Genomic DNA, 27,209 nt, shown 5'->3' with positions numbered 1-27,209 from the left:
GTGCTTTACATACATGGCCTCATTCGAATGCACACTTTTGAATAGTTCTTTATCCTGTGGAATGTTTTGATATTACATTTTATAACATGAGAATTGGTAACTTAATCATAGTATATATATTTTGTCTTCTTTTTTTTGTGTTAGTATAGACTGCGGAATGACAACGGTACATGTCCAAGCCAACCCAGTGTGGTCCTGCGCTGTTATAAAACAGATTAAGACCTAGCCTTGATGCTGCTACTGGTGTAAAGCCCAGGACAGCCTGTTTCGGATGCGGATATTCCCTGACTAGCGAGTTCACACGCGCTTTAAGATTATTCATATGCATTGCTTACATTGTGAAGGGAATACCTCTTTAAAAAGAACGGCCTCTTCAAGCGGGGCAGGTCTTCGAGACGTGACGCTCCGTTTTAAAGCACGATACGGTGCTTCAACGCGCAGGTTTATCTGGCCGTGTTTAGTGGAAGCGCACGAGATGCTCCACGGTGCGTGCAGGACTGTACTGTTGAGCTGAACACACACACGCTCCGCTTCCCTTAGCTACAAGAAGGAACACTTTTACAAACCCAAAACGGGAGCTTTAAATACATTCTAAACAAATAAGTGCCGCTAAAGCTTTTTTCGAATACTGCAAGGATGGACGCTTCCATCATCATCCCAGCTATATTCTTCACCATCGTTGCCGTCGTGGTGGCAGCTAAGTTCTTGAACAAGAAAAGCGAAGCACCGGCAAAGAAAGGTCCCATCGATTATGCAGATGTCATCCCACCTTCACGGGCCCTGGGAGTGGTGAAGCCCAAGGTAGAAGCGCCACCGGTCGTAGCGAAAAAAGTAGAAGTTAAGGCCGAAGTCAAAGAAGTTGTCAAAGCCGCCCCTAAAGAGGAGCCCGTGGCCGCGGCCCCCGTTGTCGAGGAGGTTCCAGTTGTTGAGAAGCAGCCCGCTAAAGAGCCCGAAATTGTGCCCGAAATTGTGCCTGAGGTCCAGGTAGGAACTCACGAGAGCTTGATGATTACATTACAATTACGCGCATTGACACAGGTTTTGAGCGCGCTATCCAACGCATTGATTAGTAACCTAGGATAGGCCTACATATGTGTTTTAAGACTAAACTGTTTGTCAATAACAGGAATTGCGTACGTTCCAAATGTTATCTCAATGGATAAAGGGTTAAAGCTCCAAGAGTTATTTATCCCCGCTGGCGTTGTCAAATGCATCGCGAGCCAACCTCCCCGCCTCCACACACGCACGCAGTTTTAACAGTGTTGTGCTTAATACGTTTTGTAGGCCTACATCTCACTGACTTTATACCATAACTCAAATATAATGTTCCTTCTCCGTTTTTCTCTCATAGTCACTTATTACATGTATGTAAGCGCAAGAGTCGAGGAAGCCATGTTGTGGTGGGTACCCATTTGGCTGATGGTAGCGTTAGCATTCCACGCTAAGTGCCCCATCATGACCAGTAAGAAGTCAGGTCCACAGTTGCAGGTCTGGCCTGCAGAACGGGCTGCAGTTAGTCTCCAAAGGTCAGTCATCAGTGCGACCCTCGCTGGGCTATATCCTGTCCCAGAGCCAAGAACTGCTGGTTCACTGACCTTTAGACATTAAATACGGCTCCAACTGGCGTCCCAACCACCAACCCCACATGAAGCCCCCCTCCACCCCAAGTTCCTCCATCCAAGCTCCTCCACCCCAACCCCCCACACACTGACCCCTCCACCCCAACCCCCCCCCCCCTTACACTGACCCCCTTCACCCCCCCCCCCCCCTACACTGACCCCCTTCACCCCACCCCCAGCTCCTGACCAAACAGAATCTGCCATGGTCTGCGGTAAGATGAGCCACTCACATGCCACCATGAAAAGCATTGGACACATCTATATTTGGTGGCAAACATATATGCTCTATATTTGCTCATGTGCAGCTAGCGCTGGGGCTGGGATTAGCCTTGCTGCACAGCTGGGACAGAAGAGAGAGAGATCTGGGAGAGAGGACTGGGGTGGGTTGGTGGGTTTGGGTTGGTGGGTGGGTGTGGGTGTACACATGCCCAGACTGGTAAAACTCTGCTAAAGTTGTTTTTGCTCTACTGGTGCTGAATGTTGGGTGAAGTTTCCCTTCAGTTCTGTGGTAGGGATCTTCGTACTGAAGACTCCATGGTGTTCAGATCGCAGCAGAGATTCTCTAGCCACACACATTCACATGTGCTGTTCCTAGGGCCTGGCCCCATGCCCAGCCTCACACGCCCACAGCCCCAACGCCATTACGTAAGCCCCTCCCCTCCCCCAGCTGCTGGACTGTTTAAACTCTCCTTCTGCTGTGTACTGTGGTAGACCTTGTTACAACATGGGACCATATACATTGCACCATATCCAAGCCAAGGGGGCCTATCTTTGTAGTCTTTTCTATTTGAAGTCCATTCTAAGGGACGTGTTTCTTGTGTGTGACTGTGTGAGGATGTTACAAGGGAGAGACCAAAGTGTCAGTGTCTTGTTGTGATCACAGGGTCAGTGTTGTGAGGGTTGTGATCACAGGGTTAGGAGTGTGTCTGTGGTCTCTACAGCTCAGACATGAGTTGGTTCTGTCTTCTCTCTCGTTCTGACTCCAGGCGTCTGTTAGCAGAGAGCTGATCTGGGAGAGCTAAGGGGGTCCAGTTCAGGCGTCTGGGTCTGGGGGGAGCCAGGCTGGGTCTGGGGGGAGCCAGGCTGGGTCTGGGTCTGGGTCTGGGGGGAGCCAGGCTGGGTCTGGGTCTGGGGGGAGCCAGGCTGGGTCTGGGGGGAGCCAGGCTGGGTCTGGGTCTGGGTCTGGGGGGAGCCAGGCTGGGTCTGGGTCTGGGGGGAGCCAGGCTGGGTCTGGGTCTGGGTCTGGGGGGAGCCAGGCTGGGTCTGGGTCTGGGGGGAGCCAGGCTGGGTCTGGGTCTGGGGGGAGCCAGGCTGGGTCTGGGTCTGGGTCTGGGGGGAGCCAGGCTGGGTCTGGGTCTGGGGGGAGCCAGGCTGGGTCTGGGTCTGGGGGGAGCCAGGCTGGGTCTGGGGGGAGCCAGGCTGGGTCTGGGTCTGGGTCTGGGGGGAGCCAGGCTGGGTCTGGGTCTGGGGGGAGCCAGGCTGGGTCTGGGTCTGGGTCTGGGGGGAGCCAGGCTGGGTCTGGGTCTGGGGGGAGCCAGGCTGGGTCTGGGGGGAGCCAGGCTGGGTCTGGGTCTGGGTCTGGGGGGAGCCAGGCTGGGTCTGGGTCTGGGGGGAGCCAGGCTGGGCTGTGGCCCCAGTGACCCGTCTGCAGTCAGACGTGCTTGATTGGGGATGTGCTTGAATGGGGTCACTTAGAGTAATCCCATCCATGGCAGCAATGGAACAGTCCCAGAAGGTGCACACTGTGACATAAATCAAACTCACTTTGAGGTTGTTGATCTGTGTTTTCATTCCATTTACAGTATACTGGCCAATGTACAAGAATAAACACAGTCAGAAAAACGGGATGTGGTGCGTGTGCGTGGTTGTCAAGGGAACAAACGCCTTTAACTAGTCTGGCGAGAGGCTTGTCTCATTTGCCTTTATCAAGGTCCATTTTCACATCAACTTTCAGTTTTCAACAGGTCAATAAAGATTTATTTTGTCGCTTCGAAAAAACGAATAGATGATTTGAGTTATTGCTATGTTGTTATCTGGTAGTGAAGGCAGATATATTTTAGATTTAAATGCCAAACTGTTATTTTGTAGAATGACATACATACTGTATGTAAATGAAGTTTAAATGAATATTTTGTAGAACATAGGGAAAGAAGTACAGTAATTTTATTGTTTGAGCATTGTTTATGAAGCATGCAAATGCAATGTGTATTCTGCAGATTGTACTGTGTTAATAGCTAGATAGAGAGAACGAGAGAGAGGGAGATGCAGACAGAGAGCTGCTCCAACTTCAAGACTTAGCTACGCTGCAAGCCGTGTACTGAGGAATTTCGAGGCTTCTTCCTGTGTTAGGCGGTTACACACATTGCTCCCTGGCCAAAACACTCTCTCACACACACTCGGCCCCTTTCCCGCCCGCCTGCCTGTGTCATGTAGCTTGGCTACATGTGTCTTGTGTCTCCTCTCCTGTGTGGATGTGCGTGGAAGGTGCCCAGGGCAGGGCTGAAGGTGCCCAGGGCAGGGCTAAAGGTGCCCAGGGCAGGGCTGAAGGTGCCCAGGGCAGGGCTAAAGGTGCCCAGGGCAGGGCTGAAGGTGCCCAGGGCAGGGCTGGAGGTGCCCAGGGCAGGGCTGAAGGTGCCCAGGGCAGGGCTAAAGGTGCCCAGGGCAGGGCTAAAGGGGCCCAGGGCAGGGCTGAAGGTGCCCAGGGCAGGGCTGAAGGTGCCCAGGGCAGGGCTGAAGGTGCCCAGGGCAGGGCTGAAGGTGCCCAGGGCAGGGCTGAAGGGGCCCAGGGCAGGGCTGAAGGGGCCCAGGGCAGGGCTAAAGGTGCCCAGGGCAGGGCTGAAGGTGCCCAGGGCAGGGCTGAAGGGGCCCAGGGCAGGGCTGGTGGTGCCCAGGGCAGGGCTGAAGGTGCCCAGGGCAGGGCTGAAGGTGCCCAGGGCAGGGCTGAAGGTGCCCAGGGCAGGGCTGAAGGTGCCCAGGGCAGGGCTGAAGGTGCCCAGGGCAGGGCTGAAGGTGCCCAGGGCAGGGCTGAAGGTGCCCAGGGCAGGGCTGAAGGTGCCCAGGGCAGGGCTGGTGGTCCAAGCTCCCCCTCCACCTGAAGAACAAGCCTCAGTGGGGGAAGTTCATGAATACCTGACCCTGCTGAAGGGTTATGTAACAGTTACACTCTCCCTACCTCCAACACTCTCTGTGTGCTTCTTGACTCTCTCTCTCTCTCCCTACCTCCAACACTCTCTGTGTGCTTCTTGACTCTCTCTCTCTCTCCCTACCTCCAACACTCTCTGTGTGCTTCTTGACTCTCTCTCTCTCTCCCTACCTCCAACACTCTCTGTGTGCTTCTTGACTCTCTCTCTCTCTCCCTACCTCCAACACTCTCTGTGTGCTTCTTGACTCTCTCTCTCTCTCCCTACCTCCAACACTCTCTGTGTGCTTCTTGACTCTCTCTCTCTCTCCCTACCTCCAACACTCTCTGTGTGCTTCTTGACTCTCTCTCTCTCTCCCTACCTCCAACACTCTCTGTGTGCTTCTTGACTCTCTCTCTCTCTCCCTACCTCCAACACTCTCTGTGTGCTTCTTGACTCTCTCTCTCTCTCCCTACCTCCAACACTCTCTGTGTGCTTCTTGACTCTCTCTCTCTCTCCCTACCTCCAACACTCTCTGTGTGCTTCTTGACTCTCTCTCTCTCTCCCTACCTCTTTCTCTCTCTCTCTCTTTCTCGGTCCTCTCTCTCTCTCTCTTCCTCTCTCCATCTCTCATAAAGGACAAGGTATACCACACCTGATAGGAGAAGCTGTTAAGTCGGCAAACAGGTGTTTGAATATCTCCCTAGATACTATAGTTCCCATGACTGTCCCAACTGTGACACTGGTGTACACACACACAACAGATGATAAACAAGCCCTAATAGTGTAATACTGTAATATATAACCTGGTCAGCAGTCTTGGGAAATGTTCCCAGCAGCTGAAACACGATGAAGGAACAAGCCTCTGTTCTAGTCCAACACAATGTGAGGGGGCTGAAAGGAGGAACACTGCCTGCTTGATGTGTGTGTGTGTGTGTGTGTGTGTGTGAGAGTAGGTGTGTGTGTGTGTGTGTTATGTGTGTGTGTGTGTGAGAGAGAATAGGTGTGTGTGTGTGCGTGTGAGAGAGAGAGAGAGTAGGTGCCACTTGTAGCACAGAAAGAGGAAGAAGCTGTAGGGAGGGTTAGTATGGTGACCGGTAAGATGGTGACCAGTAAGATAGCGGTCTGTAGGATGGTGGCCATGGTAACCAGTAGTATGTTCAAGTTCAAGTCTTTTATTGTCATGTGCACAGAACAACACAGGGTCTAGGTGACCAGTAACATGGTGATCATGGTGACCAGTAACATGGTGATCATGGTGACCAGTAACATGGTGATCATGGTGACCAGTAACATGGTGATAATGGTGACCAATAACATGGTGATCATGGTGACCAATAACATGGTGATCATGCTGACCAATAACATGGTGATCATGGTGACCAGTAACATGGTGATCATGGTGACCAGTAACATGGTGATCATGGTGACCAGTAACATGGTGATCATGGTGACCAGTAACATGGTGATTATGGTGACCAGTAACATGGTGATCATGGTGACCAATAACATGGTGATCATGGTGACCAATAACATGGTGATCATGGTGAACAGTAGTGACCAGAACGATGGTGATGGCGACCATGGTGCCCAGTAGAATGGTAAACACTAACCTCACCCCTCACTCACCCAGCTCAACGCTAACCTCCCCCCACCAGTGCTAGATCTAGCAGTGTGACCTTTGGACATGTGTTCTTGCATGTTTGCCTGTACTTAGATCTCTGATTACATGTTCCATAACCCTGACACACACACCTGTTAGCATGACACACACTCCCCACACCTACTACCTACAGGAAGAGCGACAGTCCTTCTCTGTGTGGCAGGCGTGCTTATTATCAGATTATGTATCAGATCAGTGCTAGCTCATCTTCAGACACAATACTACTCCCTTTTACTCCGTGACTTGATGTGGCACAAATGAGACAGATTCAAGCGCTGAAACGGATAAGAATTGTATAAATGTTTAGATAGTCATTCATAGTTTTTATTATCCAGCCTGTTCTCTATTTTTTCTCTCTCACTCTTGTTCTTTGTCTCTTTCTTTCTCCTGCTTTCTTTCTCCTGCTACATCACACGCGTCAGACAGCTGTGTGCTGGGATCTGATCTCTCTCTCTCTCTCTCTCTCTCTCTCTCTCTCTCTCTCTCTCTCTCTCTCTCTCTGTCTCTCTCTCTCTCTCTCTCTCTCTCTCTCTTTTTACCTACCTTACTCTGATGTAGTTCCACATCTTAGAGCCTTCTTGGTGTTTCATTTAACCATACATGGATATGTGTACTCACAGCTCACACACACACACACACATACACACATACACACATACACACACGTACACATACACATACACGTACTCACACACACACGTACACACACACGTACTCACACACACACAGCAGCAGCTGCAGCTGGTCATTTGTCACATGAAGCAACACAGTACAGTTAAAGTTACGGTCTATATGGAAGTCAAGATGGCCGTTGGCAGGGTATTTTGGTAGTGGGGTGTACTTTCTGGTCCTACAGATCATCCTGTACTGTTCTGTTCTGGGCTGCAGGGATGTTGCCCTGGAAACAGGACCTCCAGGGTGGCTGAAGGTCCTAATGCTGGGCTATCCTGCCGGGTGCCTGGAAACGCCATATGTTGTCTCTGGGGAACACTCACTGACACTTTGGTCTGACGACAGTTGTTTGGGTTCCCATGGGTGATGTTGGGAAGTCCAAATATGGGCTCCAGTATGTGTACAGTGGTGTGTGTATGTTCCTAGGACATTCTGTCTTCTAACAGTAGCCCGCGATGGAATCTGAGAGGCTTCTCTCTGATTGGTCACGATCTGAAGTGTACGTTGACCTACCTCCTTTTGGTATTTTCCCCCCTTGTGCCTCCCTCCCTCTCACTCTCTCTCTCTCTCTCTCTCCTTTCCTCTCTCTTCCCAGCTCCCTCTCTCTGCACCTCGCTCTTTCTCCACTCCTCACTACCTAGTCAATGTTCTACTTTTCTACCTCTCTCTTTCCTTACTTGACTCTTTCTTTGTCTAACATTTCCCTCCCTCGTCTTTACCTTCCTGTCTCCCTTCATCCTTCCTTCCCTGCCTCCCTGGGCTAGCACCTCCCCCCCCCCCCTTTCATCTCTCTCTTTGTGTGTCTCTCTCTTCATCCTTTCCTTTCTCTCTTTCTCTTTCTCCATCCCTACCATCCTCCTCCTCCCTCCCTTCACTCCCCAAGTGATAGGCTCAGGAGAGACTTCGGTTCACCCCCTCCCCGGCGTCTGGGCGGGCTGGCTGGCTTCCACTCAGGCCTGGGTCCCAGGCCAGTGACTGATGGTCTGCTCTGGCCATGTTGGGTCAGGGTGAAGCTGGCTGAGTCACTGCTTAGGAACGAGGGAGGAAGAACAGCCAGGAAAGGAGGACTAGCTAGCATTAAAAACAAGAGGGTGAGGAAGGGAGGGAGGGAGCGAAAAGGGAGGGAATGTCGGAGGGGGAAAGGGGTAAAAAAGGTTGAGAAAAATATATCAGGTATGGAGTGAGAATCGTTTAGAGAGGTAAGAAAAGGAGAGAAAAGGGCAGAAAGTGGTAGAGAGACAGAGAGAGACAGAGACAGAGAGCATGTGAGAGATATTCCCTTGCTGAAAGGTTAACCAATCTCCCTGTAGAAGCTAGCTAACAACCAGTCTTTGTGTGAGCCAGCGACAGGCCAGACAAACAGCTACCTGGAACTGCCCAAGCAGCCGCTGCTGCTGCAGCATGTGGACAGCACTGTGCAGCCCACCTGCAATGCCCACCATGTCCTCTTGGTCTAATGGCAGACGTTCTATTTTAGATATTTGTTTAATAGGGCTTGTTCCCAAACAGTAGCATTAACCAAGCCCACGTGTTCAAGTGTTGGTATGTGCAGTATGAAGGAAGTCCTGGGTGCGGCTCCTTCCTGTGGGCTTGCTTTACTCACGGCCCTGTGTGTGGGTGGGTGTGTGTGTGAGTGTTTTCCTCCTGTTTACAGACCGTGTTGACTGTGAACATGGAGACACACGTTATTAAACTAATGTTTGGATGTGAATGATGTCTTGGTATCCTTATGACCAGTGGGACTCGATCCTGTGACTGTTTAGTCTAAACAGCCTTCATGCTGAGCTAAAGCCAAGTCCGTCCTTTCAGTGGCGATGTCACAATTTCCACAATGGTGTGGGATAGTGTTCCAGATGTCACACACACACACACACACACACACACACACACACACTGTGGCCATTGACTGGCACCACACAAAGACTCTGTCTCTGTATGAGTGTGTGCTTTGTTCGTTAGTCCAATGTGTGGGTCTTTTCCACACGTGACCAGTGCGGGGATCAAACCAGGGAGTCACAGACTGGTCCACCTGAACCACCCCTGTACCCCACAGAGGAGCAACACTGCTGCTAGCAACATGCAGGTCTACTGGGGTTTCATTCATGGATGATCTCTCCCAGAGGTGAAGCAGGAGTGTGTGTGTGTGTGTGTGTGTCAGAGAACAATGTGTCGGCATGTGCCCAGAGAAACAGAGACAGTGGGGGAAGAGGTGATTATTCTTCTCCAGATGTCTTGGCCTGTTGTCCATATTCCTCAGCCTCTTCATCAGCCTTTACCTCAGCCTCTACCTCAGTCTCTAACCCATCCCTCAGATTTTACCACAGCCTCTACTCTTCTGCCTCATCTTCACCCCTCAGCCTATACCAAAACTTCTCTAACTCACCCCCCAACTTCAGCCTCTAACTCAGCTACAGTCCCTGGCTCTACCCCAGCCTCCAGCTTCAGTCCTAGCCTCTGCCCTGCCCTGCCCCAAACCTGCCCCAGTCCCCTCTTTCAGTCTAATGTTGCGTGAGGGGGGACTTGGCAGGTAACCAGTGGGTCACATATTGAAAGCCTTAACAGTCCTCCAGCAGCTTGCTAAGCCTCTTGTGAACAGCTAGACTTTCACACTGCCTACCTTGTTGAGCCCCTGCCTCTGATTAAACCCTCACTCTGTCTTCGTCCCTGCCTCATGTTCTACCCTGCCTCACTTCCTAACTCTGCCTCGGTTTCTGCCTGCAAAAGGGATTTCAAAAATTGCTCACCAGATAACTTTTTGGAACATATAAGGTGAAAGTGTTTTTTTTAGTTTGTTGATATATCCTAGTCTAAAGATACCAGCAGTGTTTGTAGAATGGCATTTGTTTAATGAGTCTGTGTGTGTGTGTGTGTGTGTGTGTGTGTGTGTGTGTGTGTATTTCAGTGTTTAATGCCTCAGGAATTCAGTAGCAGTCAGCCAGTTGGTCCACCTGCTAAATGGATGCCATTCCAGTGTCTGTGTCTGAGTGGGGGGGTGTGTTTGTCGGTGGTTAGAGAGTGACCTGTCTGGTAGGCATGGTGATGTCTGCATAGGTTCTGATCCAACTTCTATATTCTAATCACTATCTTATCTAATAGATTTCTCTCTCTCTGTCTTGTCCTATCTCTCTCTCTCTGTCTCTCTCTCTCTGTCTTCCTCTCTTGCTCTCAATATCTTTAAAGTATCAGAGATGGAACAGAGTAGTATCTGTCTGCATACGCAGCACTTAATGGGGGCAACAGGTGCTTCTGCACTGAACCAAGAGAGGTGGGGGGCTTAGAGGTTAGGGTGTGGGTGTGTGTGTGTGTGTGTTCTAAACTGTCAGTACCAGGCAGTTTCTTTGCTGAGAGAGGGTGGTGCAGGATAGGGGAGGGTGGGGGGGTGAAGAGGTCTGTGTTTGTCTCTGTGTCAAAGACAGATGCACACTAGAGGCAGAGAGCCACTAAGACAAGCAGGTTACAGTGATCTGGGACTGACAAACACTTGACTCACTTTTGATCTTGAACCAAGCCTCCATGTATGACAGAGGCCTTGTGGGTCGAATATAATCAAGTGTCCATATTTAGAAGCTGGACTATTTGGGGAATGGAGCTTAATCCAGTATTGACCTCTTTATCTTCACGCTCCACTGGGCTGGCCAAGGGACATTTAGTAAACACACACCAGACCGATCAATCAGAGTCTGGGCCTATACATATACAATACAGTGAATCCTCAATCTGATAAGTGTTTCCATGTGAACCGTTCAGGAGGTTTTTAGTATTGTTCATTTACAACAAGTATGCTACGATCTGTTGTGTCACATGAACATGTACAAGATAGAGCCCGACAGATAAAGGATTTTTAAGGCCGATACCGATAAGAAGATTTGGTGATTTAAAAATCCGATTGTCCGATATCTTGGCCAATATATTTAGATATATAAATACAAATCCAGAAACAAACAACAAACTGATTTCCCTAACATTAGTTATTTGTAGTTTACAGTTAGTCATTTTTAGCAGACACTCTTATCCAGAGCAATTTACAGTAAGTACAGGGACATTGCCCGAGGCAAGTAGGGTGAAGTGCCAAGGACACAACATCATTTTTCACGACCGGGAATCGAACCGGCAATCTTTTAGTTAATAGCCCGATTTCTTAACCGCTCAGCCATCTGACTCTTGTTATTACAGTACTCACAAAAATAATAAGACAATGCAGTTTAAAAATAAACTTGTTTGTTTTATTGTCACAACAGAACAGAGGAACATCAAAATATATTCTGTAAGTTCTGATAAATAAAATGTATAAAAATAAACTTAAGATATGAAACTTAAAGTCCTTTGAACAAAACTACAATAACCACCAACATAGAATTGAAAAAAAAAAAAAATATCGGCCATTATAAATGCCGATGCTGATAATTTGGAAAAATGCCCAATATCAGCCGATAATATCGGCCCGCCGATATATCGGTCAGGCTCTAGGACAAGACATGTTTTACGCTTAACCAGTAAACTAAGAATGTTGCACTGCTCTAAACTAGCTGCCACCAAGCTAACAATAAGAAACAAATGTGTAGCATGTTTTACCTCTGACCTATTACATACACTGACATACCTGTGCCCCATCTCTTCCCTCTCCAGCATGTTCCAGAGCCCGAGCCTGTTCCAGAGCCCATCGTAGAACCTGTTCCAGAACCAGTTCCAGAACCAGAACCAGAGGTTCTTTCCCCAGAACCAGAACCAGAGGTCCTTGCCCCAGAACCTGAGGTCCTTGCCCCAGAACCAGAGGTCCTTGCCCCAGAACCAGAGCCAGTGGTTGAACCCATCCCAGAGCCTGAGGCGGTCCCTGTGGTCCCAGTAGAAGAGCCCCTCCCTGATCTCATCCTAGAGCCTGAGCCCGTAGCTGTGGTGGAGGAGGTGATCCCAGAACCGGAGCCTGTCTCAGCACCAGAACCAGAACCAGCACCGGTGGACGTAGAGCATAACGGTGAGAAGGAAATCCAATGTCCTTAGTACCTGTTTCTCTCCTCCTCCACACCTCCCCTCCTCTACTCACAGCATTCAGGCCATAGCAGCCTCCATTTTGTTCTTCTATTCTGTAGCTGAAGGCCCCCTGGGCTTCTGAGAGGCTGTCCCCACTTTGCCTGACTAGAATGAGTGTTTCCTGAAAACAGGACCACATCGTCCTCAGAAAAGACCTACTGGTAATAGAAGAGGAACTACAGCCCTAGGCTGAAAGGAAGGGGGCAGAACACAAAAAGAAAGAGAGAGTGTGGGTGTGTGTATGTGCTCTATTGGCCTTCTACTAGCAGTTTGCAACAGATAATCTGGAACGCCTTTCTCACAAACAGCTAATCTAGAATACCTTCCTCACCAACAGATAATCTAGATAACATGTCTCAACAACTGCCAAAGTAAGGTTACAAAAAAACTGGGGCTTTGGGCAACAGAGAAGGATTATTCTGTTGGTCGGACTCTCTGACCGAGATTTACCAGGATTAGGATTAGGAGGCTTTGTTAGAAAGCTGTTCAAATCCAAACTCACCATTGACACATGTTTAGTACACTGTTTCTGCAAGCATAAACATTTTTTTAAAATAATTTACTAATCCACCAAATTTAAGAAACCATTATCTATATTGTGATCTTTATTTATACAATCATACTTTTGCACATTCTAATTTCTCAGTATATGTGTTTTTTCACACTACAAACATGACACATGCAACTGTCTTCGTCGCAGAAACACGCACAATGTTTACCTGAAACATTGAATAGCTAAATCAGTGTTATTGTTATTCACTTATGTTATATATTGATGTTTTACATGTGATTATGTTCTTTTGGAGAGACAAAAAGGGTGTCAGGTTCATTGATTCGCCTCCACTTTGACCTTTCAGAGCTGTTTATGTTTGACGGAGTGTTAAATAAACCCCAAGCCTCCTGTTCCTGCTACATCACACGCGTCAGACAGCTGTGTGCTGGGATCTGATCTCTCTCTCTCTCTCTCTCTCTCTCTCTCTCTCTCTCTCTCTCTCTCTCTGTCTCGACTTGTTCTCCCATCTCTCTATCTCTCTCTCTCTCTCTCTCTATTTCTCTCTCTCTCTCTCGCTGTTTTGTCTTGTTCTCATATCTCTCTCTCTCCCCCTTCTCTGTCTATATCTCTCTCTGTCTCTCTTTCTTCCGTCTCTCAGCCTAAACCAACCCCAACGCGTGTGTGTGTCTACTATCATCCTGGTCTGTATATTAATCGGGTTCCTTCTGTGTGTGTGTGTGTGTGTGTGTGTGTGTTTCAGACGTGGCTGCAGCTGAGGAGAGCGTGACTCCTAAGTTCACCCCCGGCAAGAAGAAGAGCAAGTTTGAGAAGCTCATGACCAAGGAGGAGATGGAGGAGGAACAGAGGTACCCATCCACCACCTCCACCTCTTCCACCCAACCCCTTTACCCTTCCATCTTCTCCGTCCATCCCTCCCTCCATCTTCTCCCTCCATCTCTCCTTCCATCTTCTTCCTCCATCTTCATCCTCCATCTTCTCCCTCCATCTCTCCTTCCGTCTCTCCCTCCATGTCTACATCCTCTTGCAGACCTGCATGTTTGGCACATGACAACAGCATGACTCTAACCTCTTCAAAAACATGCCAATGCTGTTAAACTCCTCCTGTCTTCCCCTCTCCGTCATCCGCATCATCATCCACTCTTCCTCTTCCTTGACCTGTGTGTGTGTGTATGTGGGTGTGTGTGTTTGTGTGTGTGTGTGGGAGGGGGGGGGGGTCCTCCTCTCTCTTCCCATCCCAGTTTCCTGTCTGTATATTTGATCCCATGTTTGTAGACTTGCTGTTAGCAGACAGCTCTAGTAGACTTGCTGTTAGCAGACAGCTCCAACTAAACAGCTTGGATGTTTTGACATGAATTGACTTCAAGTCCTCTCCTCCCCTGACCTGTGTGTGTGTGTGTGGGTGTGTGTGTTTAACGTATAAGGAGCTGCAACATTAACAGATTGTGGGTTTTGACTTGAATTCTCCTGTCAGGGGAGTTCCTGTCTCCAGCTCCCTGATTGGAGGACTCTGTTTTCTTGTCCTCCAGCAGAAATGGAGTCTGGCTCCTAAAATATCTACCAGACCTGGCAGTGATGTTTTACTTTTTCCCATAGAGAGGAAGGGGAAAAGAGAAGGAATGAATGGGGGGTCAGAAGGCGGAGCGGTTAAGGAATCAGGCTATTAATCAGAAGGTTGCTGGTTCAATTCCCAGACGTGCCGAATGGCGTTGTGTCTTTGGGCAAGGCACCTTATCCTACTTGCCTCGTGGGAATGTCCCTGCACTTTCTGTAAGTTGCTCTGGATAAGAGCGTCTGTTAAATGACTAAATGTAAATGAGAGAGGAGTGAAGAAATAGAGAGAGAGAAGGAAAAAGTTTTAAACACTGTGTGAGTTGCGAGGTTTAAAGGGCAACATACCAGGAGCACTTTGAAGGGGAATGCAGAAATCCTGCCAGATCCAAATCCAGGTTTATATCCCGTCAACATTACACCACTTTTGGGTATCTTCAACACTGCCTCTTAGTGTGTGAGGAAGGAAGGAATGAAGGAAGGTGAACGTACTATTTAACCCCGCGCCCCCCGCCCATCACCATCACCTAACACTGTTCTCCTCTCACTACTGTTTTCTCTTATGAAGGACCATCCAGTCCATGTGAAGATCCTGAGACATTAGTCCTGTGAATGTTCTAACCAGGCCCAACCCTTGAGCTCAAGCTGATTTCATATCCCCCGTTTAATATCCCCGATCCAAACCAAACCTCCCACATCCAGTTCCATCTTATGATAGGGTTTTCCTTGTTCTCTAAAAATACTGTCAAGACAAAACATGTGAACCCAATTAAATCTGGATGAGGGCCAAGTTTGTTTCTGTGTGTGGGTACCTTTGTGCGCGCGGGTGTGTGTGTAACAGCATCGTTGTGTGTGTGTGTGTAACAGCTCTCATCCTGCGTTTATTTTCCAGGATAGAGCTTACGTCCGATCTTACTTCTCTCTAAGCACCGTCTCCCAGAGTGTATTAGGAAGAATGGAGAGGGTAAGGTGCTTCATTTAACCCCACCGTAGTCTCCTGCCCCCGCAGTCTCCTGCCCCCGCAGTCTCCTGCCCCCGCAGTCTCCTGCCCCCGCAGTCTCCTGCCCCCGCAGTCTCCTGCCCCCGCAGTCTCCTGCCCCCGCAGTCTCCTGCCCCCGCAGTCTCCTGCCCCCGCAGTCTCCTGCCCCCGCAGTCTCCTGCCCCCGCAGTCTCCTGCCCCCGCAGTCTCCCTCTTCTCCTGACTACACCCACTCTCTTATAAAAATAAACCCAACCTGCCCCTCACCAGCCTCCCCCTCCTCTCTCTGCCCCTCACCAGCCTCCCCCTCCTCTCTCTGCCCCTCACCAGCCTCCCCCTCCTCTCTCTGCCCCTCACCAGCCTCCCCCTCCTCTCTCTAACCCTCACCAGCCTCCCCCTCCTCTCTCTGCCCCTCACCAGCCTCCCCCTCCTCTCTCTGCCCCTCACCAGCCTCCCCCTCCTCTCTCTGCCCCTCACCAGCCTCCCCCTCCTCTCTCTGCCCCTCACCAGCCTCCCCCTCCTCTCTCTGCCCCTCACCAGCCTCCCCCTCCTCTCTCTGCCCCTCACCAGCCTCCCCCTCCTCTCTCTGCCCCTCACCAGCCTCCCCCTCCTCTCTCTGCCCCTCACCAGCCTCCCCCTCCTCTCTCTAACCCTCACCAGCCTCCCCCTCCTCTCTCTGCCCCTCACCAGCCTCCCCCTCCTCTCTCTGCCCCTCACCAGCCTCCCCCTCCTCTCTCTGCCCCTCACCAGCCTCCCCCTCCTCTCTCTGCCCCTCACCAGCCTCCCCCTCCTCTCTCTGCCCCTCACCAGCCTCCCCCTCCTCTCTCTGCCCCTCACCAGCCTCCCCCTCCTCTCTCTGCCCCTCACCAGCCTCCCCCTCCTCTCTCTGCCCCTCACCAGCCTCCCCCTCCTCTCTCTAACCCTCACCAGCCTCCCCCTCCTCTCTCTGCCCCTCACCAGCCTCCCCCTCCTCTCTCTGCCCCTCACCAGCCTCCCCCTCCTCTCTCTGCCCCTCACCAGCCTCCCCCTCCTCTCTCTGCCCCTCACCAGCCTCCCCCTCCTCTCTCTAACCCTCACTAGCCTCCCCCTCCTCTCTCTGCCCCTCACCAGCCTCCCCCTCCTCTCTCTAACCCTCACCAGCCTCCCCCTCCTCTCTCTAACCCTCACTAGCCTCCCCCTCCTCTCTCTAACCCTCACCAGCCTCCCCCTCCTCTCTCTGCCCCTCACCAGCCTCCCCCTCCTCTCTCTGCCCCTCACCAGCCTCCCCCTCCTCTCTCTGCCCCTCACCAGCCTCCCCCTCCTCTCTCTGCCCCTCACCAGCCTCCCCCTCCTCTCTCTGCCCCTCACCAGCCTCCCCCTCCTCTCTCTGCCCCTCACCAGCCTCCCCCTCCTCTCTCTGCCCCTCACCAGCCTCCCCCTCCTCTCTCTGCCCCTCACCAGCCTCCCCCTCCTCTCTCTGCCCCTCACCAGCCTCCCCCTCCTCTCTCTGCCCCTCACCAGCCTCCCCCTCCTCTCTCTGCCCCTCACCAGCCTCCCCCTCCTCTCTCTGCCCCTCACCAGCCTCCCCCTCCTCTCTCTGCCCCTCACCAGCCTCCCCCTCCTCTCTCTGCCCCTCACTAGCCTCCCCCTCCTCTCTCTGCCCCTCACCAGCCTCCCCCTCCTCTCTCTGCCCCTCACCAGCCTCCCCCTCCTCTCTCTGCCCCTCACCAGCCTCCCCCTCCTCTCTCTGCCCCTCACCAGCCTCCCCCTCCTCTCTCTAACCCTCACCAGCCTCCCCCTCCTCTCTCTGCCCCTCACCAGCCTCCCCCTCCTCTCTCTGCCCCTCACCAGCCTCCCCCTCCTCTCTCTGCCCCTCACCAGCCTCCCCCTCCTCTCTCTAACCCTCACCAGCCTCCCCCTCCTCTCTCTGCCCCTCACCAGCCTCCCCCTCCTCTCTCTGCCCCTCACCAGCCTCCCCCTCCTCTCTCTAACCCTCACTAGCCTCCCCCTCCTCTCTCTGCCCCTCACCAGCCTCCCCCTCCTCTCTCTAACCCTCACTAGCCTCCCCCTCCTCTCTCTGCCCCTCACCAGCCTCCCCCTCCTCTCTCTGCCCCTCACCAGCCTCCCCCTCCTCTCTCTGCCCCTCACCAGCCTCCCCCTCCTCTCTCTGCCCCTCACTAGCCTCCCCCTCCTCTCTCTGCCCCTCACCAGCCTCCCCCTCCTCTCTCTGCCCCTCACCAGCCTCCCCCTCCTCTCTCTAACCCTCACTAGCCTCCCCCTCCTCTCTCTGCCCCTCACCAGCCTCCCCCTCCTCTCTCTAACCCTCACCAGCCTCCCCCTCCTCTCTCTAACCCTCACCAGCCTCCCCCTCCTCTCTCTAACCCTCACCAGCCTCCCCCTCCTCTCTCTGCCCCTCACCAGCCTCCCCCTCCTCTCTCTGCCCCTCACCAGCCTCCCCCTCCTCTCTCTGCCCCTCACCAGCCTCCCCCTCCTCTCTCTGCCCCTCACTAGCCTCCCCCTCCTCTCTCTGCCCCTCACCAGCCTCCCCCTCCTCTCTCTAACCCTCACTAGCCTCCCCCTCCTCTCTCTGCCCCTCACCAGCCTCCCCCTCCTCTCTCTGCCCCTCACTAGCCTCCCCCTCCTCTCTCTGCCCCTCACCAGCCTCCCCCTCCTCTCTCTGCCCCTCACTAGCCTCCCCCTCCTCTCTCTGCCCCTCACCAGCCTCCCCCTCCTCTCTCTGCCCCTCACCAGCCTCCCCCTCCTCTCTCTGCCCCTCACCAGCCTCCCCCTCCTCTCTCTGCCCCTCACTAGCCTCCCCCTCCTCTCTCTGCCCCTCACCAGCCTCCCCCTCCTCTCTCTGCCCCTCACCAGCCTCCCCCTCCTCTCTCTGCCCCTCACCAGCCTCCCCCTCCTCTCTCTGCCCCTCACTAGCCTCCCCCTCCTCTCTCTGCCCCTCACCAGCCTCCCCCTCCTCTCTCTGCCCCTCACCAGCCTCCCCCTCCTCTCTCTGCCCCTCACCAGCCTCCCCCTCCTCTCTCTGCCCCTCACCAGCCTCCCCCTCCTCTCTCTAACCCTCACCAGCCTCCCCCTCCTCTCTCTGCCCCTCACCAGCCTCCCCCTCCTCTCTCTGCCCCTCACCAGCCTCCCCCTCCTCTCTCTGCCCCTCACCAGCCTCCCCCTCCTCTCTCTAACCCTCACCAGCCTCCCCCTCCTCTCTCTGCCCCTCACCAGCCTCCCCCTCCTCTCTCTGCCCCTCACCAGCCTCCCCCTCCTCTCTCTAACCCTCACTAGCCTCCCCCTCCTCTCTCTGCCCCTCACCAGCCTCCCCCTCCTCTCTCTAACCCTCACTAGCCTCCCCCTCCTCTCTCTGCCCCTCACCAGCCTCCCCCTCCTCTCTCTGCCCCTCACCAGCCTCCCCCTCCTCTCTCTGCCCCTCACCAGCCTCCCCCTCCTCTCTCTGCCCCTCACCAGCCTCCCCCTCCTCTCTCTGCCCCTCACCAGCCTCCCCCTCCTCTCTCTGCCCCTCACCAGCCTCCCCCTCCTCTCTCTAACCCTCACTAGCCTCCCCCTCCTCTCTCTGCCCCTCACCAGCCTCCCCCTCCTCTCTCTAACCCTCACCAGCCTCCCCCTCCTCTCTCTAACCCTCACCAGCCTCCCCCTCCTCTCTCTAACCCTCACCAGCCTCCCCCTCCTCTCTCTGCCCCTCACCAGCCTCCCCCTCCTCTCTCTGCCCCTCACCAGCCTCCCCCTCCTCTCTCTGCCCCTCACCAGCCTCCCCCTCCTCTCTCTGCCCCTCACTAGCCTCCCCCTCCTCTCTCTGCCCCTCACCAGCCTCCCCCTCCTCTCTCTAACCCTCACTAGCCTCCCCCTCCTCTCTCTGCCCCTCACCAGCCTCCCCCTCCTCTCTCTGCCCCTCACTAGCCTCCCCCTCCTCTCTCTGCCCCTCACCAGCCTCCCCCTCCTCTCTCTGCCCCTCACTAGCCTCCCCCTCCTCTCTCTGCCCCTCACCAGCCTCCCCCTCCTCTCTCTGCCCCTCACCAGCCTCCCCCTCCTCTCTCTGCCCCTCACTAGCCTCCCCCTCCTCTCTCTAACCCTCACCAGCCTCCCCCTCCTCTCTCTAACCCTCACCAGCCTCCCCCTCCTCTCTCTGCCCCTCACCAGCCTCCCCCTCCTCTCTCTGCCCCTCACCAGCCTCCCCCTCCTCTCTCTGCCCCTCACCAGCCTCCCCCTCCTCTCTCTGCCCCTCACTAGCCTCCCCCTCCTCTCTCTGCCCCTCACCAGCCTCCCCCTCCTCTTTCTAACCCTCACTAGCCTCCCCCTCCTCTCTCTGCCCCTCACCAGCCTCCCCCTCCTCTCTCTGCCCCTCACTAGCCTCCCCCTCCTCTCTCTGCCCCTCACCAGCCTCCCCCTCCTCTCTCTGCCCCTCACTAGCCTCCCCCTCCTCTCTCTGCCCCTCACCAGCCTCCCCCTCCTCTCTCTGCCCCTCACCAGCCTCCCCCTCCTCTCTCTAACCCTCACCAGCCTCCCCCTCCTCTCTCTGCCCCTCACCAGCCTCCCCCTCCTCTCTCTGCCCCTCACCAGCCTCCCCCTCCTCTCTCTGCCCCTCACCAGCCTCCCCCTCCTCTCTCTGCCCCTCACCAGCCTCCCCCTCCTCTCTCTGCCCCTCACCAGCCTCCCCCTCCTCTCTCTGCCCCTCACCAGCCTCCCCCTCCTCTCTCTGCCCCTCACCAGCCTCCCCCTCCTCTCTCTAACCCTCACCAGCCTCCCCCTCCTCTCTCTGCCCCTCACCAGCCTCCCCCTCCTCTCTCTGCCCCTCACCAGCCTCCCCCTCCTCTCTCTGCCCCTCACCAGCCTCCCCCTCCTCTCTCTGCCCCTCACCAGCCTCCCCCTCCTCTCTCTGCCCCTCACCAGCCTCCCCCTCCTCTCTCTGCCCCTCACCAGCCTCCCCCTCCTCTCTCTAACCCTCACTAGCCTCCCCCTCCTCTCTCTGCCCCTCACCAGCCTCCCCCTCCTCTCTCTAACCCTCACCAGCCTCCCCCTCCTCTCTCTAACCCTCACCAGCCTCCCCCTCCTCTCTCTAACCCTCACCAGCCTCCCCCTCCTCTCTCTGCCCCTCACCAGCCTCCCCCTCCTCTCTCTGCCCCTCACCAGCCTCCCCCTCCTCTCTCTGCCCCTCACCAGCCTCCCCCTCCTCTCTCTGCCCCTCACTAGCCTCCCCCTCCTCTCTCTGCCCCTCACCAGCCTCCCCCTCCTCTCTCTAACCCTCACTAGCCTCCCCCTCCTCTCTCTGCCCCTCACCAGCCTCCCCCTCCTCTCTCTGCCCCTCACTAGCCTCCCCCTCCTCTCTCTGCCCCTCACCAGCCTCCCCCTCCTCTCTCTGCCCCTCACTAGCCTCCCCCTCCTCTCTCTGCCCCTCACCAGCCTCCCCCTCCTCTCTCTGCCCCTCACCAGCCTCCCCCTCCTCTCTCTGCCCCTCACTAGCCTCCCCCTCCTCTCTCTGCCCCTCACCAGCCTCCCCCTCCTCTCTCTAACCCTCACTAGCCTCCCCCTCCTCTCTCTAACCCTCACCAGCCTCCCCCTCCTCTCTCTGCCCCTCACCAGCCTCCCCCTCCTCTCTCTGCCCCTCACTAGCCTCCCCCTCCTCTCTCTGCCCCTCACCAGCCTCCCCCTCCTCTCTCTAACCCTCACTAGCCTCCCCCTCCTCTCTCTGCCCCTCACCAGCCTCCCCCTCCTCTCTCTGCCCCTCACCAGCCTCCCCCTCCTCTCTCTAACCCTCACTAGCCTCCCCCTCCTCTCTCTGCCCCTCACCAGCCTCCCCCTCCTCTGAGCTCATGGGAAGAGATGGGAAGTGACCCAGATGTGGGTCAGTGGATCTGTGCTGGAGGCGTGGGGATTCAAAAAGAACTTGCAGTAGAAGAGACTGGTCATATAGGAAGCTCTCTTTCTTTCTCTTTTTCACACACACACACACACACACACACACATACACACACACACACACAGACACAGATACCAGAGGGGAAGGCATCAGCTATGCGTCAGTGACAAAGCCTCATTCTTCCTCTCCTAACAAGAGTGCCAGAGGGAAGGGATGATGAATAGACGGGCTGGAATCAGACCCGCTGCCTCACATCGCTCAGACCCGCTGCCTCACATCACTCAGACCTGCAGCCTCATATCACTCACACCTGCTGCCTCACATCACTCAGACCCACTGCCTCACATCATTCACACCTGCTGCCTCACATCGCTCAGACCTGCTGCCTCACATCACTCAGACCCGCTGCCTCACATCATTCACACCTGCTGCCTCACATCACCTCAGACCCGCTGCCTCACATCGCTCAGACCTGCTGCCTCACATCGCTCAGACCTGCTGCCTCACATCGCTCAGACCTGCTGCCTCACATCACTCACACCTGCTGCCTCACATCATTCACACCTGCTGCCTCACATCACCTCAGACCCGCTGCCTCACATCGCTCAGACCCGCTGCCTCACATCACTCAGACCTGCTGCCTCACATCACTCAGACCTGCTGCCTCACATCGCTCAGACCCGCTGCCTCACATCACTCAGACCTGCTGCCTCACATCACTCAGACCTGCTGCCTCACATCACTCACACCTGCTGCCTCACATCACTCACACCTGCTGCCTCACATCATTCACACCTGCTGCCTCACATCATTCACACCCGCTGCCTCACATCGCTCAGACCTGCTGCCTCACATTGCTCAGACCTGCTGCCTCACATCACTCACACCTGCTGCCTCACATTACTCAGACCTGCTGCCTCACATCACTCACACCTGCTGCCTCACATCATTCACACCTGCTGCCTCACATCACTCACACCTGCTGCCTCACATCACTCACACCCGCTGCCTCACATCGCTCAGACCTGCTGCCTCACATCACTCACACCTGCTGCCTCACATTACTCAGACCTGCTGCCTCACATCGCTCAGACCCGCTGCCTCACATCACTCACTCCTGCTGCCTCACATCACTCACTCCTGACCTCAGACGGTGGTCACCTTACTTTGAATATAACAAGCAGTAGTCTAATCCAGGAAATGACATGTTTACCATATAGTTTAGGGGTTTTTTTAAGTCTCGCTGACTGCACCAAGCCAAGAATGGGGTTAGTAAAGTTTTAATTGTATTGAATTTCTTTGAGCATGGCCAGTGTCAGACGTGGAGCGAGAGGTTCTATATTTATATCACACAGGAGACAACTGCCCTGGACTCTATAGGGGGAGTGTAGAACAGGTGTCTGAGAGAGGCCTTCGGACAGATATCCTATGTCATATATTCTACTGACAGCTTTACCACACATCAGCTTTACTGTACTGTACTATACTGTACACACATTTGCACATACACACACACACACACACACACACACACACACACACACACACACACACACTGGAAAGCCCGACAGCTGTAGGTCATGGTATTATTATTACTCCTCAATGTGAGTTTAGTTTCGCAGAGATCAGCAGAGCTTCATTACCTTTGTTACTGTCTTGTTTTATTTTGTTTATTTAGTATAAACAATCATAACCAATGACCACATTTCAAAACGAGACATTGTGAACCATGCGGTATTGCGAGATACCGCAAATGCATATTTTTGTATTATTAATATAATAAATATCTTGAAAAAAAGTCAAATAAACATCGTTATGTGGCTACAATCATAATTTTTGCATAGGCCTAAAGAAGGAACACGTGGAAAGCTAGAAAGATGTAGCGGGGCTCCCCCTGGTGGACACATGCGTGTAAAGACAAGGAATATATATGAGGAGGGTTCTTTTCCAGATACAGTCCTTCAGACAGTAGCAGGCTCACTGTATAGCTAGGTTTAGATAGGGTTTTTTCCTTCAGTTTGTCCTCTGTTGTTTCTGCTGTCCTCTCTGTCGGACTGGGCATCTCCAGGGCGGGGCCTTGTGTAGCATGCTTTGGGGAAGGGTGGGGGTGTGGTGGTGGTGGTGGAGGAGGCTATAGTAGGTGGAGGTGGTGGTGCCTGAATCTTCCTCTGGTCTCTGACTCTGTACTGGGTTCTGATGCTTCTAAACCCTGCATGCTGCCTGCTAACCTAACTTCACAAACCATGGTGAGTGGTCCCTCTCTGATGATCCCTCTCTCTCACCCTCTACCTCTGTTTCTTTCTCTATGTCTCTCTCTCTGTTTGCCTGTCTGCCTCTTGTTCTTTCTCTCTCTCTCTCTCTTTCTGTCTCACTAACCCAAAATAACTGTACATACTCTTGTTAGTAAGTTGCTCTGGATAAGAGCGTCTGCTAAATGACTAAATGTTGGTATTTATATTACCACTGAGAAATTGTGTCAAACATAAGCAGGAAGTCGAGGTGTGGTTGAGACGTGACGTTAATCTAGAATGATCTATCTTCCCCTTTTGACCAGAGCAGCTGAATAAGACATCGATGGAGCATCAACCTTTACTCTCTCTCTCTCTCTCTCTCTCTCCCCCTCTCTCTTACCCTCCCTCCCTCTCTCTCTCTCTCTCCCCCTCTCTCTTACCCTCCCTCCCTCTCTCTCTCCCTCTCTCTCTAGCTTGCTCTTTTTCTTCCTACATCTCTCTCTCTTTCTTTCCTTTCTGTCTTGAAGACCGATCGTCGAAGAGCCAACCCGAAGATCATCTCAAACTCTGTTGCTCGTCTGCCCCCCCATGCTTCCTCTACGGAAGATAACCTCTCCTTGTCTGTCGTCCTTTATTTCCTCTCTTTATCCATCTGGATGTAAAAGGGCACCGCTTAAGTACCAGCCTGTTAATAGCAAACTGAATTACAAACACACCAGAGTGCCTGTATGTGTGATCTTTTCCCTCTCTATTCTCTGTCTGGGGTGTAGTCGTTAGCTAGAATAGAGATTAGAACATGAATCTAACTCACTCAACTTAAGGGAGCTTGTTTCCTCTGACTACAGGAAGAGTTAGTGAGGCTTCCCCAAGATGAATCTGTCTCGGGGAGGTCTGAAGGAAAACATCCGTCATGGTCACCAAACATATTTTTATGTGCACGGTTAGAGTCTGGATCTACGCTGTCAAGTGAGGGAAACGCAACCGGCGCTTTGACAGTAAGACCTGGTCTGTCTCCATGATGGAGGTTGGGGATCGGGAAAGAGTCAGTGTCGTATTTTTCTTTTTTGTGTTTTCGCTTTGTTATATAGCCCTAATTATGAAGCTGTGATTTTAACAAGAGACATGTGATGATGGACATGTGATGGTAAACCACCAGTCCAACCCCCTCCCCCCTCCTCACCCCGTCTGTAAACTCTCTACTGCCACCCATAAGATATCTACTGAACTGCATAACATACATGCCAGTCATCACTATGGGTTGTAAGCATTCGTCCACTAATCCGTGCTCGGATGTTTCAAAACTCCAGAGCAGTAGTCTATAGATGTGGCACAAACATTTGGAGAATGGCCACCCCGTGCTGAAGGATCTGTGGAAACACTCTGCAGGAAGAACACAGTGTTACTAACACAGTGTTAGGCTAGTCCTGTCTGGGAGATGTCGTTCTGATATCTTGAGATGGCAAATCTCTTTTTTTCTCTCCTCAGCTCCTCTATCCATGTCTGTCCCACTCCTGAATCACTTTAAATGTAACCAATGCACACTGACAATGAATGGGGTTCTTTCTCACAGTATGGGACTGGAGTTTTTGTAAGTAGAATGGTGAAAAATAAAAAGAATTATACTATGCAAAAAAAAGTGGCATAAATGTATGAAAAACCGTAGTAATTTAGTGGAGAGTTTGTTTTGTAGTTCTTTTATTGGGAGGGCTTTTGTAAACTCTTGATAATTAAAAGCCCTTGATAATTAAAAGTTTGTCTGAAAAAAACAATGTTGCTTCTGTTCTTTTGTTGACATAAAACATGTATCGAGCTAACAAACTAAACGAACTGAGGGTGATCTTCCACCACCATCACCGCATCTGCTGGTCCGCCATAAAACATTTAAACTAACGTCCTGTGTGTTGAGGGGAAGTGTTCCCAGGACACCTGGAGACGTCCTTTAGAAGTTAGCTGAAGGGAAACCTGACTCCCACTCCTCTCCTGTGCCTGTTTTCAACAACACCTGTAAGGGGTTAGCAGTGCTTGGTACAGTAGTATAATAGTATAAACAGAACAGTATCTGTACAATCAACAACTGGCATTGCACGGGATTTGAAGGGCGTATGTTTTGTACTAAAGTGCAGCACAAGATGCCTGGTTGGTGGTGGCCACTGGTGGCATATGATATATCATTATTACAGATGGCACTGTAGAGCTTAGTTTTGTTTGTTTTTACCTGCGTGCGGGACAAACAGCCTGGTCTGTGGTGGTAACAGGTGTGTGGTGTATGTTTGTTTTGTGTCAGGGTGCAGCAGGAGCAGCTGGCTGCCATCTTCCAGCTGCTGAGAGCCAATCAGGAGGCCCTGGAGGTGACGGAGGGAGAGATGGAGGAACAACTCAAATTGTACACTCTTTAGCCAGCTACCAGGGATGGGCGAAGGCAGAGAGAGAGAGAGAGAGAGAGAAAAAGAGAGAGAGAGAGAGTTGTTTAGTCATTATATATGTTCGACTTCATGCAGCGCCAGCGGTGCCTACTTGAAGCAGTGAATTTCATAGACTGCTTCAAGTCAGACAGTTACAGACGTCTGTCGGCGCCGCTGGCGCTGCATGAAGTCGAACGTACCTAATGTTATCTCAGGACCACGGGGTTCAATACTTGAATGTACAATATTTAGTATCAAACTTTTTACAGATATTTATATTGTTAATATTACGGCAGTCGATTGTCTGGTTGAACCATACCCTACTTGCTCACAGCAGTGACGTAACTTACTAAACGTCTCTATTCGGGAACATGTTAACTGAAAAATGAAACTTTCGGTCAGTTGAACTTTTTGTTGAGTTGTTTTTTAGTGAGAATATTAATATGTAGGAGTAAGCAGTGGACGTATCAGATCTTGTATTAGTGTACACGTTCAATTATATCATGTTTTGTGATGGCTGAAACATTGCAAACAGTAGATGCTACTTATGGCGATGTTTTTGTTGTTATAGATAAGCAGAATTGTTAACTTAAATGAATACCCTTGTTGATGGATATTCTATATCGTAATGACAATAAAAAGGTATGTCAAAATGTGCTTGCATGTACATTTCTGTGTACTATTAAATGAACTGTCTATAACCAAATTGTTCTTTATTAACATGTATTTCTGTTATTGCATTGAAACTTATGTTCGAACACTTAACTGAAGCAATCAAAGCAAGCAAATCAGATTTTTTTCGGCCTACTTATTTCACTTGGCTTATTTTCACAGGAACATGTCCTGGCAAATCATTAGTAAGAGGTGTGACCTGGGTGTGTTTGTGTGTATAGTAAACTTGTATAATTTTTCTTGATGCCTGCCTGTGATTTGGAGCAAAAAAGATCATTCTGAAAACAGGTTTATCCACCACAAAGCAGAGTGTTGACATGAACTGAACCCAGTTCATTAATAATATGTGATTTATTTTTCTTGTGGTTTGTACTTTAACAACTATTCGTGGATGTTATTGTATTGCAAGGCCGTAAGCATAATACAACATCTGGTCAAAATGCCCCCATATATTGATATAAAAATATGAATGTGCTACAGGCAACCACGCACGCTGTTCGAAATTATCATAAAAAATGTATTCGTCCCCCCCAATGTTGACATCATGGCTACGGCATGATGAGCATAATTCTGAACTCTTTGCCAAACGGCTGTAAATAACATAGGCTCTTGGCTATTACTGTAGTCAGGAGAATAATCACTAACATGTCTGGGCTATTCATGAAGGAGAACGTTGATCAGCATGCGAGTCAGACTTAATTGTCGGTGAGGAATGTGTAATTTGCACAACAACTGCCTTCTGGGATCAAGGGTCAAGACTCAAATATAAAAAATTTAAAAGAGAAAGAAGAAATGATTGAAGGAAGAAAAATGGCTTCCAATCTCAATCTCTATATGCACGTGCCCACTGAGCCCGCCTCCGCACACCTGGACCAGGAGGGGCGTCGACAACCTCAACAGTCAGT

General features: G+C 52.1%; 1 protein-coding gene across 3 annotated transcripts; it reads left to right on the top strand.

Annotated features, from left to right (window-relative positions):
* The first annotated feature begins 426 nt into the window (after positions 1 to 426).
* LOC146252914 (uncharacterized) lies at positions 427 to 24,999 on the top strand. 3 transcript variants are annotated; one of them, XM_084678683.1, is made up of 4 exons: positions 427 to 984; positions 11,700 to 12,045; positions 13,355 to 13,460; positions 23,559 to 24,999. In XM_084678683.1, exons 1-4 carry the CDS (start codon positions 637 to 639, stop codon positions 23,560 to 23,562), a joined length of 804 nt encoding a protein of 267 aa, XP_084534809.1. In that variant the 5' UTR covers positions 427 to 636; the 3' UTR covers positions 23,563 to 24,999. The 3 variants fall into 3 exon arrangements, with proteins under 3 accessions (XP_084534809.1, XP_084534808.1, XP_084534807.1); XM_084678682.1 differs by having other exon boundaries at positions 23,554 to 24,999; XM_084678681.1 differs by lacking the exon at positions 23,559 to 24,999 and adding an exon at positions 15,056 to 15,104.
* The last annotated feature ends 2,210 nt before the right edge of the window (positions 25,000 to 27,209 follow it).

This window comes from Hypomesus nipponensis, chromosome 17 (assembly GCF_054491055.1).
Source record: "Hypomesus nipponensis isolate SF chromosome 17, ASM5449105v1, whole genome shotgun sequence".
In the NCBI taxonomy this organism is placed as follows: Eukaryota; Metazoa; Chordata; class Actinopteri; order Osmeriformes; family Osmeridae; genus Hypomesus; species Hypomesus nipponensis.
The sequence above is the reverse complement of the archived record's forward strand: the minus strand, read 5'-3'. Positions and strand labels throughout refer to the sequence as shown.

Coding starts and splice junctions, on each gene's coding strand:
- LOC146252914 (XM_084678681.1), top strand. CDS start 637: ATGGACGCTTCCATCATCATCCCAGCTATATTCTTCACCATCGTTGCC. Junction 985..11,699: donor AAATTGTGCCTGAGGTCCAG/GTAGGAACTCAC, acceptor TTCCCTCTCCAG/CATGTTCCAGAGCCCGAGCC. Junction 13,461..15,055: donor GAGATGGAGGAGGAACAGAG/GTACCCATCCAC, acceptor TTTATTTTCCAG/GATAGAGCTTACGTCCGATC.